Source organism: Mytilus galloprovincialis, chromosome 10, assembly GCF_965363235.1.
Source record: "Mytilus galloprovincialis chromosome 10, xbMytGall1.hap1.1, whole genome shotgun sequence".
Lineage (NCBI taxonomy): Eukaryota > Metazoa > Mollusca > Bivalvia > Mytilida > Mytilidae > Mytilus > Mytilus galloprovincialis.
In genome coordinates, this window is record NC_134847.1 from 18,590,099 (window position 1) to 18,603,780 (window position 13,682).

The 13,682-nt window shown below is 31.3% G+C and overlaps 1 protein-coding gene across 1 annotated transcript; it reads right to left on the reverse strand.

Annotated features, from left to right (window-relative positions):
- Positions 1 to 356: 356 nt before the first annotated feature.
- LOC143049964 (uncharacterized) lies at positions 357 to 12,961 on the reverse strand. The gene is made up of 7 exons (XM_076223743.1): positions 12,821 to 12,961; positions 6,843 to 6,940; positions 5,841 to 5,861; positions 4,297 to 4,548; positions 3,089 to 3,328; positions 1,524 to 1,571; positions 357 to 979 (listed from the first exon to the last, which is right to left on the reverse strand). The coding sequence occupies exons 1-7, from the start codon at positions 12,889 to 12,891 to the stop codon at positions 426 to 428; spliced, it is 1,284 nt and encodes a 427-aa protein (XP_076079858.1). The 5' UTR covers positions 12,892 to 12,961; the 3' UTR covers positions 357 to 425.
- Positions 12,962 to 13,682: the final 721 nt, after the last annotated feature.

The following is a 13,682-nucleotide window of genomic DNA, read 5'->3' on the forward strand; positions in this document are numbered from 1 at the left end:
GGAATATTAAGCTTCTCAATTTTTCAATGATTAAAATAGGTGATTGTCAAACTGCTATATATCCAATGAAATTTTTCCGAGAAGGTGTGCAGTTCAAGTTTTTTGAAATTCTAATCTTTTCGTCAAAGGGTCAAAGTAAATGTTTTGTCAAAATTTTATAAAAATTGAACGAGCAAAATCAATTTTTGTTACCACCTTCAGGAAAATAACTTTGTTATATTTAAGGTATTATTCTATTGGTGCATTTGATAATGATTGATGTGAAAGATTTTTTATGCACTGTTTTACATATGTTCAATTAAATGAGATTCTTAAACATTTTCTTGTATGATTTATATTAACCAATAAAAATAAGGTGAATTGTGCCCGTTTTATTCAAACTTTGATCTGCGTAAAAAATGTGAGAAGCGACAATTTAAATGCTATTAGATATCAGTTTCTATGCTATTTGTGTTTATCTGGAGATTCATCTGATCCAACATAATGTTTTCGTGTACTTCCGGATGCTGTTCTCTCTGTAGTGTGTGTTGCACTGAAGTGTTATTTTCGTTCGTTTTGGAAACAATATTGACATGGTTTGCACTATTACTTTCATGTGAAGAGTTTACAATTATCAGTGATTGAGAAGTTCCCTCAGCTTGTTCCTCATTAGAACATTCTGTAAACAAACATACAATGTTATCTTCACAAGCATTGATCTGCATTGAACTTTGAACTTCTTCATACGACGGCGGAAATGCAGGTGGGGTGTAGTCTGGTAGCTTATCATGAGTAGCAATGTCATATGGTGGAGGATCATTGTTGTAAATAGTAAAAACAGGATTGTCATGTGTTTCTCTTTGTGTAGAGGCCGACCTTCGTACTCGATTATTAGATCGCCCGCCTGTACTGTTTAGCTGGCGACGTTTTTTACGAAGACGGTACATTGCTAGGGCCATCGCTATCAATATAATAAATAATACTCCTACAATTGCACTACCTGAAATACGAGAAAATATTACGAATTAATGCAGGACTGAGTGGATTATTAAATTACATAATGTACTCTAAAGAAACTATCGGGGAAAAACAGCATAAGAATTTGATATACTTCAAAATCTAGACGGAGGAACAACTGTAAAGTTAGTAACTATTTGATTCATAAGAAAACTTCTCTAAAATTGAAATATCCATTAGTCATGGCAACAAACAATAAGAAATAAAACAAATTGGTTGCGACTCTTTTATATAACGTATTATAACTTTCATGTTTACTATGTACAAGAAAGGTTATTGGTTTCTCATCACGCAATGCAAATTCTTATCTTTAATTTGCATATCTAACATGCATGTCTCAATAAATCAATTCGTATATGCATTTCTTATAATATTAATAGATTTTCCAATCATTTTTTTTTAATTTACTTTCAATAATTTTGCTAACATATATTAGAAGAATAACTACATTGCTGTTTCAATACGCAAATGAAAAGTTCATAAATACATACAGTCTCAATTATTAAAAAAAAAATCATTTCACTTACTTATAACCATGGATGGATCGGTATTCTTTGTATACTTTACATAATAATCTAGAAAAGAGAAACACAATACATTTGTTTTATACTATTTATATAATAATCACCGGTTTTGTAGTTACTCAACCTTCCAGGGTACACGAGATCGTCGACACTTTTGGTGGGGTTTGTCATTTGTAGTCTTTAGTTTTCTATGTTGTGTTTTCTGTTCTGTTGTTTGATTGTTTGTCTTTGTCTTTTTTAGCCATGGCGTTGTCAGTTTATTTGCAACTGAGCTTGAATGTCCCTTTGTCAATTAATACGAACTTCGCCGTGATCATCTTTATTTTTAACATGCTTATGTTTAGTCTTTCTGTACCAGGTTTGTAAAAATGAGGAAGATGATACCAAGAAGACAACATCATGACCAAAAATGATGGACGACAAAAAAAAACAAAGTCCACAAAATTTTCCATAGAAAGCCAGAGACTGAGCAATACAAACCAAATCAAAACCTTGATAGCAGGTGGTCATGAGGGATAAGCTTATCCGCTATAACTAAACTCCTATTAGTTATCGTTAAGTAAAAACGAATTGAACCGATCACTGTGAACAAAAACGTGTTTATTATATGAATTCCATTTGAAATACTGAGCAAAAAACGTCTGGTTTGCGAAATACATTAACTTTTTGAAATAGTATTACCCTTATTTTTTTAAGGTACATTCTTCATGATTTGGGGTCAAAAATAGTTTTAATTGGATACAAATTCTCTTATCTTTTATACTGATTCATATTGAAAGTTTCATATTAATTTGAAATCTTCAATTATGACATTCCATGTTAGGGTTATTTATAGATTGATAGATATTCATTTATTGTAAAGTACAACTTGGTACACATACATGAAATACAATATACTAGTATTACAGTTTTAAACATATGCAGCAAAAAAACAAGTATATTTGTACCAACCAGCCTTTAGAAGCATATGATGCACTGTTATTCATGTACATAAAGTTATATGAATTAATTATTAAATCATATTAATCCATATAAGATACTATGTAGTTCAAATATATATCTGTATATTAAAGAATGTTTCTAAAAGAGCAGCAATTATTAAACACTATCAATTTTCCCCTTTTCCAAATTGCAAACCATCTTTATGCAGTGCAATAATCTTATCGAAATGTCATTGCGTTGTCGACTTAGTCAAGATCAGATAATCAATAACAGAATGGTTAAAGCGGATAGTTGATATAGAAAAGGTAGATCACTGATTATCGAAACTGACTTCACAAAGATTGGTTACTTGTGGATGGAAAACTGACGGGTGTAAATAGTGGAATAGATACTAATCGCTATAACGAGGCAATTAAGTTTTGATAGTGATGTTGTTAAGAGTTGAGGGAGGAGCATGTTGCGTTGATTTTCTGCAGCTCTATGTTATAATCTTTCAAACCCTTATGCAGTGATAGAGAATTAAGATGCTTTGTATTATTAAACACAAAATTGTGAGATAATATTATAATACAAAGACATTGATGCCGGTTTCAGTTAGAGAATTGCACTTTAAATGTTTTACTCACTTGTACTGTAAACAGAGACTTGGAACCTGCACGCTGCTGAGTTACCGGAATAATCAGTGGCATTGTAGATAAGTGTGTATAAACCAGGTAGAAACTTTGTATTGTTATACCGGTCCGGTGTATATAATGTGTCTACTCCTACATTGTCTCGTATTGTTGGAGCTGTCCACACAATGTTGTCGTTTTCATTTACGGTTTGACGTTTAGGAGGACAATATCTTATAACTGGTGGAATATCATCTGTGTAAAGCAGAGTAGACATTAATTCAGCGATTGTTTTCATCATGAAAATAATGATTTCTTATTGAAACATGATTAGGTAAACAATAAATATAGAAAATGTACTGTATATGAAAACAATATATCACATTTTTCTTCATTTATCAACAAATTATATAAAAAAGTATCAAATAATAAATCTGGTCAGTAAACATACGCACAATGAGTAATGTGCAATAACTCATTGTCATTGAAGAATATATTGTAAACATCTTCAATTCACAATGATTAAACACCGTTCATGTAATCTATAAATCTGATTCTATTCCATTTTGTGGTTTGAGAAATCAAAATATAAAATTCAACACAGAATTCCTGTTAAATTGAGTCTATACGTGGGTTTTTTTTTATTATTTAGTTTTTGTGATTTCGTCTTTCTGACCTGAAGAAACCAAAAACGAAAACGTTTTCGTTTTTCGTTTTTCGTTTTTTTTAACAAAACAAGAAACCAATCGTATTCAAATGTACACGAACCGTAACTTAAGTTCCTATCGTTTTCTTAAAAGTAGCTTCCTAACCTATTGTATCACTTTATCAATTTTTCACCAAAAACTACACAATAGGTAACCATATGATTGATGATTTGCTATGTTTTATAATGGTACGAAAAATATATCAATGTCTGAATTTGGAATGTGACATATTATGTATTAAAAAAATTACGAAAAAGGTGCACCCTATTTGAAAAAGACGTTTATTCAATCGAATTTGAATAAATATATTTGATTAATGCATTATTTCTTTCATTTTCAGCTTAGGTGTAACATGCAAGTGCAGTAAGAAAAATCTTTTAATGACTACGAAAAAAAACCTTTCACAATTAATAGCTGTAATGCATTGCGTTAAATGCATAATTATGATTTTTTTTCTCAAAAAGTATAAATCTTGTGATGATGGTTGTAACTTTATCACATGTTTTATTTTCATACCAATAATTGACATAGTAAACAGGCATTCAGCCTCGTTTCCGAACTCATCTATAGCTGTTGCTTCAACCTCCTCCTCCTGAGGGCCTGAACACTTGCATCGACTGAAAACAGTTTTTGACAATGTTGTTTGAAGTTTATTTCCTTTCCAATCAGTAACATGAAATGGTTTGTACAGAAATATCAGGTTGATAGAAGGACTAACGTAACGCTTTATAATTTGACCTTCCCTTGGACAGTCGTGAAACATTGGTCCTGAAACAAAATTTTATATAGACGAAATTGATGAAGCAAACACATTAAATGCAGGGCCTTTTTATTTCCTAACAATAAATAAATACAGATTGACGTTTTTAAATTTTGAAAGTAGCTATATAGGTATATGTAGAATTTACATTTCAGTGTGATGAAAACATTGTCATCATGTAATATATTACTTTTGTAATAACATATATACGTATGTATACAATTATTTATTGTTATAATGTATTTCTTTGACACTAAATGAGGAGACCGTTGTATTGTGTGTCGCTTTTTCGTTTTCCTGATCAGAACAATGGCTCGGTACATTAAAGGTAGAATGCAAACTGCAGTTTATCATTCTCATTAAAGTTTATTTAGTTTTGGTTAGTTTCGGTTAACATAATTTCCGAAGCCCCAACACATATATCGATTACAAATATTGCCTAGTTCTTAAGTCTCTTCCAAGTTTTACATATATTAATGTATTAAAGAAGGCGGGAAAATCAATGTCCATGATATATGATTGAAGGTCGTTCTTTGATAAAAATTAACAATTGTTCTGCAAATCACTGAACATTTTACATACTGGAATATTCTTTTAACTAAAAGTTAAAGAATATAAAGACATAATCCTATATCTTCGAGAAAATGAAACAGCCGTCCCGTACTTTGTTCTCTTCGTAAATATTTATAAAACATTTGCCGATCGTAGTTAAGCTAAACAAAACGTGCCATTTTATTTCATGTCAAAGTCTATTCAAGTTCAAGAAAATCAAAAAACGTGTACCAAGTCAATTTATTAGAAATTATTATGCAACGGACGCCTAAAACCATTTTCCTGAAATTTCCATTTCACACCTTATGTTAAATAATTCTTAAGATATATTTTAGCAAACATGCAGTTATATATATATTGTTTATGTTGTCTTAACTTTGTTTTTGTCTTAAGGGGGTTCGCGAGTCTAAATAAAAAAAAATCTTAATATAGGATTTCGCTATATTTTCATATAAATGAACTTTATCTTATACTTAATAGGAAAATAAAATAAAAAATTGGGTCACCGTTCATTTACGCTCACAATCTTCCTTAGAAAGAAGGATACATTTTTGTAAAAGTACTTTTTTTCTGTTGAACTAATAGGAGAAAAAGAGGTAATATCGAAATAAAAAAAGAACTAAATTACAGAAATCGCTAAAGTGTTACAGCTTATTTGAAAATAATAATAAAAAATATAGGTCACCTATATAAATATCTATATAAATGTAAAAAAAATAACCGGTTTACTAATCTGCTGTATACTCACTTGTGTAGTTTTTGGGTACACCTGAAATATATCAATTTAAAATCAAACAAATCCAAAATTGAGCAAAACAAAATTTTCTAAAAGGTAAACTTCGAAAATAATGACCTCCGAGGAAAATTCAAAACGGAAAGACCCTAATCAATTGACAAAATCAAAAGCTCAAACACATCAAATGAATGGACGACAATTGTCATATTCCTAACTTAGTCTATGCATTTTTTTAAAGTAAAAAAATGTTGGATTGAACCTAGTTTTATAGCTAGCTAAACCTTTCACTTGTATGACAGTCGCATCTATGCCGATTAAATAATACTCGGCTTTGAGATATTAGAATATCGCTTTCATAATGACAACCAGAACGAATTACAAATCTCTCAGCAATAAAGTAGTTTACGCCGGACATCACTTTTCGCAGTTGTACTTTATTAGTTTAAGTTGAATGAACAATGTTCATTCGTTACCGAGGATAGGGCCGTTGTGTTGGTCTTTCATTTTAAAATGCCGGCAAAAGCTACTAGGCAACAACTACTCTCTGACAAGGTCATGCAAGAATTTACAGATTTGTAGATATAAAACCAGGCGATAAGTCATCTTATCTATGTTCATCTATCCACTGAAGCTATCCGGCTTCATCAACACTTTTACACTTAACATTTTGTCGAGCCAGAGTATATTGTGCTTTTAATTCCAGATTTTTGTTTTTAAATTTATACATTTTGAGTTACGCTAAAACTGTATGGCCCATTAAAGTTGAACCTGGCTTAGCTTTTTTTGTCAAATATAAAATTAAAACAGTTATAACAAAATTAGGTAAATCTCGTATCATGTTGACATTTCTTTGAGGTTTATTCTACATAATGTAAAGAGGGTAATCAAATTCCAAAACACTGAAAATTTCACATGTTTTAGTCAACATTGTAATAGAAGGAGACCAAACAAAGGGGGTGATAAGAAAAGGTTGACCTGACATCACTATTTTTTAACTTGACAAAGTTGACTTACAAACATCGTCCTCGTCATCGTCTAGAGTAAAACCATCACAGCATTCGGATTCACAGTTGGATGGTGGACAACGATTTGGATCTAATTCACATCTATCCCTGAAAATAAGAACACTTATAGGACTGGAAACCCGTTTTCGTCATACCGGGGCATTTTAAAGCTTACAATATAAGATTGGTTTTGCTTATATTTTAATTTATTACATCTTTCACGTTTGATCTAAACGATTATTGTCTCATTGGAAAGCATACCCCTAAACAAATCTTTAAATTGACCAATCATATGACACAACTCTGAGTCAACACTTCTTTATTTACAAAATAATCAATTTACTGGGAGGCAGGGGGCGGGTTTTTGGTTTTATATTTTAGTTCGGTTGTCTTCCGCCATCCACTTTTGAACCAAATCGAAAAAAGGATTGTTTAGTCAATGTTTTCGTTTAAGTAACCTGTTACAATCAATGAAATTGTGATAGTGGTTGATAGTTGAGAGTTCTGCCGCACTTTCACTTTCGAGCAATTTTCTACACATAATACTCGGATGTTCTCGATTTATTATAAGCGAAAATATCATTTAACGAATGAAGTATAATATTTATCCACTCTCAATGATGAAATATTTTTATTTTGAAATACTGCAAAAACATAAGGTTTATTAATAAAACTTTGGTAAAATATATGCATTGTTCTGTCTTCAAAATATTTTGATTTAGATAAATGACATGGAAGACACACATGTAGCAGAATAGGATAAAAATTTCAACTATAAAGATTATTTGGTACAAAGTAATGATATGTGTGGGGAAAATGTTGTTCGGAAAGTAATCAATAATATGAAGGGTTGTAAATTTTAAAAGTTATATTTCATTTCTATAGTTGTAGTTTATGGCACTTTATTTATCTTTTGTAAATATCGAATTCTTTTGTAATATTATTGTGTAATCCTGCTTTATACCTTTTTTGACGTTAGTTATTGAAATATACACCTAGTTATTAAACATCATGCAAGTCTATGAATTTTTTTTTTTTAAAACCAATATCTTAATTTTTTTGACAATTTTGCATGTGATTGTCAACGTCGATTATAATTCATAACATGATTTATTTCAATGTCAGGTTAAACTACAATTAAGGTAACACGATACCGAATGGCATATCTCCCGATTTCCAATTTTTTGGCATACGTGTACTTTGAATCGAGTTACATCGGAATATGTAATAAAAAATGGGGGTCACCATTTTTGTTTTTTTGTAATTTTCATAGGAAAACGTCTATTTTGGCGACAAATTTACTTAGGTATATAGGGGAAATGCCTTTTTTTCGGCTTACCTTTTTAGATTTTCGAATGGATGGCTATTTTCTTATATACGGCGAAAAACAAAAAACTAACATAATATCCAGGATTGCATAGTGAATCCATACACGTATAGAAACTCATATGTCACTATCCTTGTTTTTGAAATAAATGTCTTCAAAGTTGATCGATAGGCCTAGAATTTGACCAAAAACGTGTGACGTTATGGTGAACGGAATATAACGTTATTCCTTCTAAGAGAAATGGAGAAAAAAATATGTGTCGGGATCTGAATAAGTATATTTTATTTTCATTTCTCCTGTCGACTGTCGTAAAGTTCCTAGTAATGCAATATAAAATTCTACTGAATCAGATATAATCTTATTTCGTCCTGCACATGGAATTTCACTCATATGAATTAATATCAATATCGTCCGATTTTCACATCAAACGAGCATATACTTGAAACTTGCGTGAACAGGTTCCATGTGAATCTTATGATAATAGTTCATGCATAAATCACCGGAATTTTGTACCCGTTAAATTCACGTAAATATTTGAAATAAAATTATTTAAATAATATCTTTGTTCTAAAACTTGATTAAAACCATAAAAAATACCTTCAGATTTTTGTTAAGTTTACGTGAACATTAAATGAAACATTTCACGTGAGATTCATCTGAATTACTGATTTTTAACTCCATCATATTAGACAATGGTGGTATCATTACTGCATCCCGTGATAGTATTTTAAAAAACAGCTATATAGATTTGCAGAACGAAAGAGCAAATAAGGTCAGTTAAGATTGATGAGGTCAAAAGATTTTATTACACGACTCAGTCTGAAGTATGAAAACTACTGATATTTGTTTACGATTCAATACTTTGAATAAAAAGAGGACATTATATAAATTCATGCGTACAAAATTTTGAGGTCATTGTTTTCCAATATTGCTATAACTTGTATATATTACAGTCCCTCTTGACCTAAAATTATAACTGAATTACTGTACAGCACCCTTTTTATGGACGATCAATGCATTTGAATGAGGACAATAAATTTTAGTTGGACCCCCCCTTTTTTTTAAACTGCTGGATCCATCCCTGGTGGTTTGGGCCGGAATAACGTATTACATTAAGGTCAGATAATATGGTTATGTAAAACGAGTCATCCTGACTCCCCGAATGACAAATGTAAAATAAATGAAATAATAATGCCCCCCCCCCCCCAATATTAACGGCTTAATTTATGTTAAAAAAATGAAAGAAAAACAAATAATTTATGTAACACATCAACAAAAGAAAATCACTGAATAACAGGCTCCTGACTTGGAACAGTCACATTCATGCAGAATATGGCGGGGTTAAAACCGGCAAAATAGCAAAACTCTTTATAATATTAATCGCTATTTTGCCGAAGCCTTTATATTTAGACAAAGAGTTCTTAAATTCAAGCCAAATCAATTCTAGCCGTAGAATTTATAAATCAATTTTAGCTGTAGGATTTATAAATCAATTCTAGCCGTAGAATTTATAAATCAATTCTAGCCGTAGAATTTATAAATCAATTCTAGCCGTAGAATTTATAAATCAATTCTGGCCGTAGAATTTGTAATCAATTCTAACCGCAGAACTGTTCTAGAAGTAGAACTGACCAAAGATTTGGTAAGTTCTAGGTAGAACTGTATAAAACTGTTCTAGGGTAGAACTGTCAGGATCAGTTCTAGGTAGAACTGTCCAAATCAGTTCTAGGTAGAACTGACCAAATCAGTTCTAGCTAGAACAGTTCTAACCTAGATCTGCCTAAAAGGTTTCAGGCTGACAGTTCTACGTACTGTCCTAGAACAGTTCTCCTGACAGATTCTGACAGATTTAATGAGAGGTTAGAAGTGATCTCCACTGTACATTCCTTAATTTAAAATAATTTCTAATATTTTGTAACAGCAAATTTTAATAACACAAAAAATCCAGCAACCTGTCATGAAAACAAAAAAAAAACTCCAGACGATATGCGCACTTATAATATGAGTAGTAACACCAGGTATACATAGTTTAAAAGCTGAAGCAAAACTACTGTAGTTCTAAATAATTAGCCAAATTAGCCCTATATATATATACTAAGTGCGGGATTAACGGTCGAACGGACAGATGTAAAACAATATGATAATACGTGCTCTATAATTAATTTGGTGACAATGCATATTTTTGAATATGCAGTTCATATAATGGAATGGTAATTTTGAGATCTGAAATGTAGTAGCAATGTAAGAAGGATATATGCATTTCCGTCATTTCGTCTTTGGTGGAAAGTTGATTAATTGGAAATTTTACCGCATCTCCTTATATTTCATAATGGTTTGAATTTTCTAGAGAAGAGCAAAAGTTTTAAGACATAAACTAATATTTACCAAGAGACTGAAATGTTACTGTGACAATTATACTACACATACTCAAAATTTTCCAACGTTTACTAAAACTACAAATAAGAAGTGTAAAGATACTATTCCAATTAGCATTAGTCACGATTTTCTTGATGTCTTCAAGAAACAGAATATTTAAAAAGTAAAGAAATACTTTTTAAAGATTAACAATGAGCAGAATGATTGCCGGAAAACGACAAAACAATCTATGTCAAATAACCGCTATGTATTGCATCAAAACTCTCGGCACTCTGCATCTAGGGAAAGATACCGTTAAAAATGCCTCACAAAACCCGCTGCATTGGCTTATATGTGTGAACGTTATTCGATAACGTCAGAAACGATAACTCATGGCATAACGTCATTCGGTATCGTGTTACCTTAACGACGAAATACAATTGTATATATGTTTAGTTCAAAATTTCACATGCTTATGTAACGTGTAACCGGGCGGGGACGTTTAGATATTTTTATCCTCGGGTTCGTACCAGTTTCCTGGGATTTGAAAAGCAATTCAAAAGTTCTAAAGTCAATAAAAAGTTTACACTATCACTATCAAATATGAAACAAATACTATACTACATAAAACGAATTCCAACACCTATCAACCTAACCCGAACTTGTTGAATTGAAAACTGTTTAAAACACTTTCAGTCCAATTTAATACTGTTTAAAACCAACTGTTTGAAACTATAGTCTGAAACCTAAATGTATGGAACTGGTTTGAAACATAAATGTATGAAACTGGTCTGAAACATAAATGTATGAAACTGGTCTGAAACATAAATGTATGGAACGGGTCTGAAACCTAAATGTATGAAACTGGTCTGACGGTTTGGAACTATTGTCTGAAACCTAAATGTTTGGAACTGGTCTGAAACCTAAATGTTTGGAACTGGTCTGAAACCGAAATGTATCAAACGGGCTGAAACCTAAATGTATAAAACGGGACTGAACCTAAAAGGTATAAAACTTTATTTAATAAACATGTCTATAACTGTCGGAACAACAGGGTAGCACTAAGGCATGGTATGTCAGCAAACACTCACTGCAATAGTGAGAGATGTGAGACGCAAAACCTTAGCACCAGCCCTGTTTGGACAATCTGTACCGAACCAACAGTCTCAGCCCATTCTATATTCTGTCCGCAGGTTCCAAGCACTTCACTTTACTTAAACTAAACCTTCTGCCTGCTATAAACTACTTCCTTTCCGATGTTTACTGTCTGCTGTCTTCGGTACAAATGACGATTTGAACTGAATAGCTACCCACTATTTATACTTCGAACGCGGACCTCGAAGAGAGCACCCTAGCAACAATTATACAGGTAAAGCGTCTGATAGCAACCAGGGATAAAGGGATGATTTTTAATGCCGTTTTCAACAATAAAGAGATCAAATGGAAAATTCAAAGAGGTTTCGATAAATACACAACTGTAGAAATATTATAACCTTCTTAAACTGTAAATTCGTAACACTTATTTGAATACTAGGCTTAGCATACGACTACAATCACTCATTTTATAGGAATGATACCCCGTTAAAATTTCCGGAAATAGGTTATCAAGTTTGACATGTTTGATAACATAATTGATTCAATGCGTATAATGTATACAAAAAATATATGCATGTATACTAAATAGAATGATAGTGATACACTTGTATATAAGGTCAACATTGGAATTTCGAAAGAAAAACAGGTATCTATAAATCAAATGTGCATTGAAGACCTATTGGTAGCCTTCGGCTGTTCTTTGCTCTTTGGTCGGGTTTATCATCTTATTGAATATTCCCCATTTCCATTTTCAATTTTATTTAATATTAATTTAATATTTTATGTGCATTTAAAAGTAATTTGATATTTTGTGTACATTTAATAGTAATTTAATATTTAGCGTACATTTGATGTTAATTTAATGTGCATTTAATGATCAAAACAAAGTTTTATTTTCAAAAAGGAAATTCGTAGAAAAATACAGAAGAATAAAATGCACAAATTATGCATGTACCTTTCTCGGGTAAAAATTGACTTCGACGGATTTGCTGTATTTGTTTAATCCTGTTGTTTTATATGTTGTCTGTTTGTGTATTTGGTTTCTTCAACACTGGTTATAAGTACATATTGGAACTTTGATGATTTTACAGGAAAACGAACAAGGAAGTAATTATCTGAAAGTACCCGTATATGTTTCACAGACGACCTAGTGTGGAAAATAAAACTGACTCTGATCAAGAATTATATAAATAATAAATCTTAAAACTTACTCTGCACGTGATATATAAAGCTTTGATGAAAATACAAGTAGAAACACTCTGTTAAAGAAAATAATCCACATCTTTCAAATTTGGAATACAAATAATAAAGGAACAGGATATTACAGATAACCTCTTCTTTAAGGTTAAGAAAGTTTGTTATCATTCAATTCGTATGCATCTACTAAACAAATCAAATATCGTAAAGATAACAGATATATCAGGTGTATTAATGTGATGGGAAAGTTATAACCTGATCTGCCTTTTATAGTGTTTTAAACATCCTGATTTTTAATTGTTCTGGTCGGGGTTTTTTTGTGCATCTATTTATCATGTTAATAAGTTAATAATCGGACATCTAATCTACTTATAAGTTATTATGAAGACGTAGGAAATCGGAATGAAATATAAAGATGACGTCATACAAAATAAAAAATAAAACAATCGAGATAGGAACTTGCACATGCACATTAATTTACAGAAAATTAACTGATTTGACCAATAAGGTTGTGAACTACATAATTAACCAAACACAATATTCAGATTTACAAAATACAATATACATTTCTATATCGAGTGAACAGAGAAATGTAGACCAATGTCCATTCATGTAAACTAACCATAACTGTGTCTGAGTTTCATCTTAATATGACCCAAAACTAACCGAAACTAAAACTTAAAACTAAACCCGGACGGACAAACGAACATATAAATATGAATAAGTAATGGCATCTACTATCACAGGTGGTGTATAAAAGTCCTGAACTCCAGGATAACAGCAAAACAATAATACATCATTAAGTCAATTACTTTTTTTTTTATTCATTTTAGCAGTAATGTTTAACATTTGCCATATGAGCAGGCGATTGGCTTG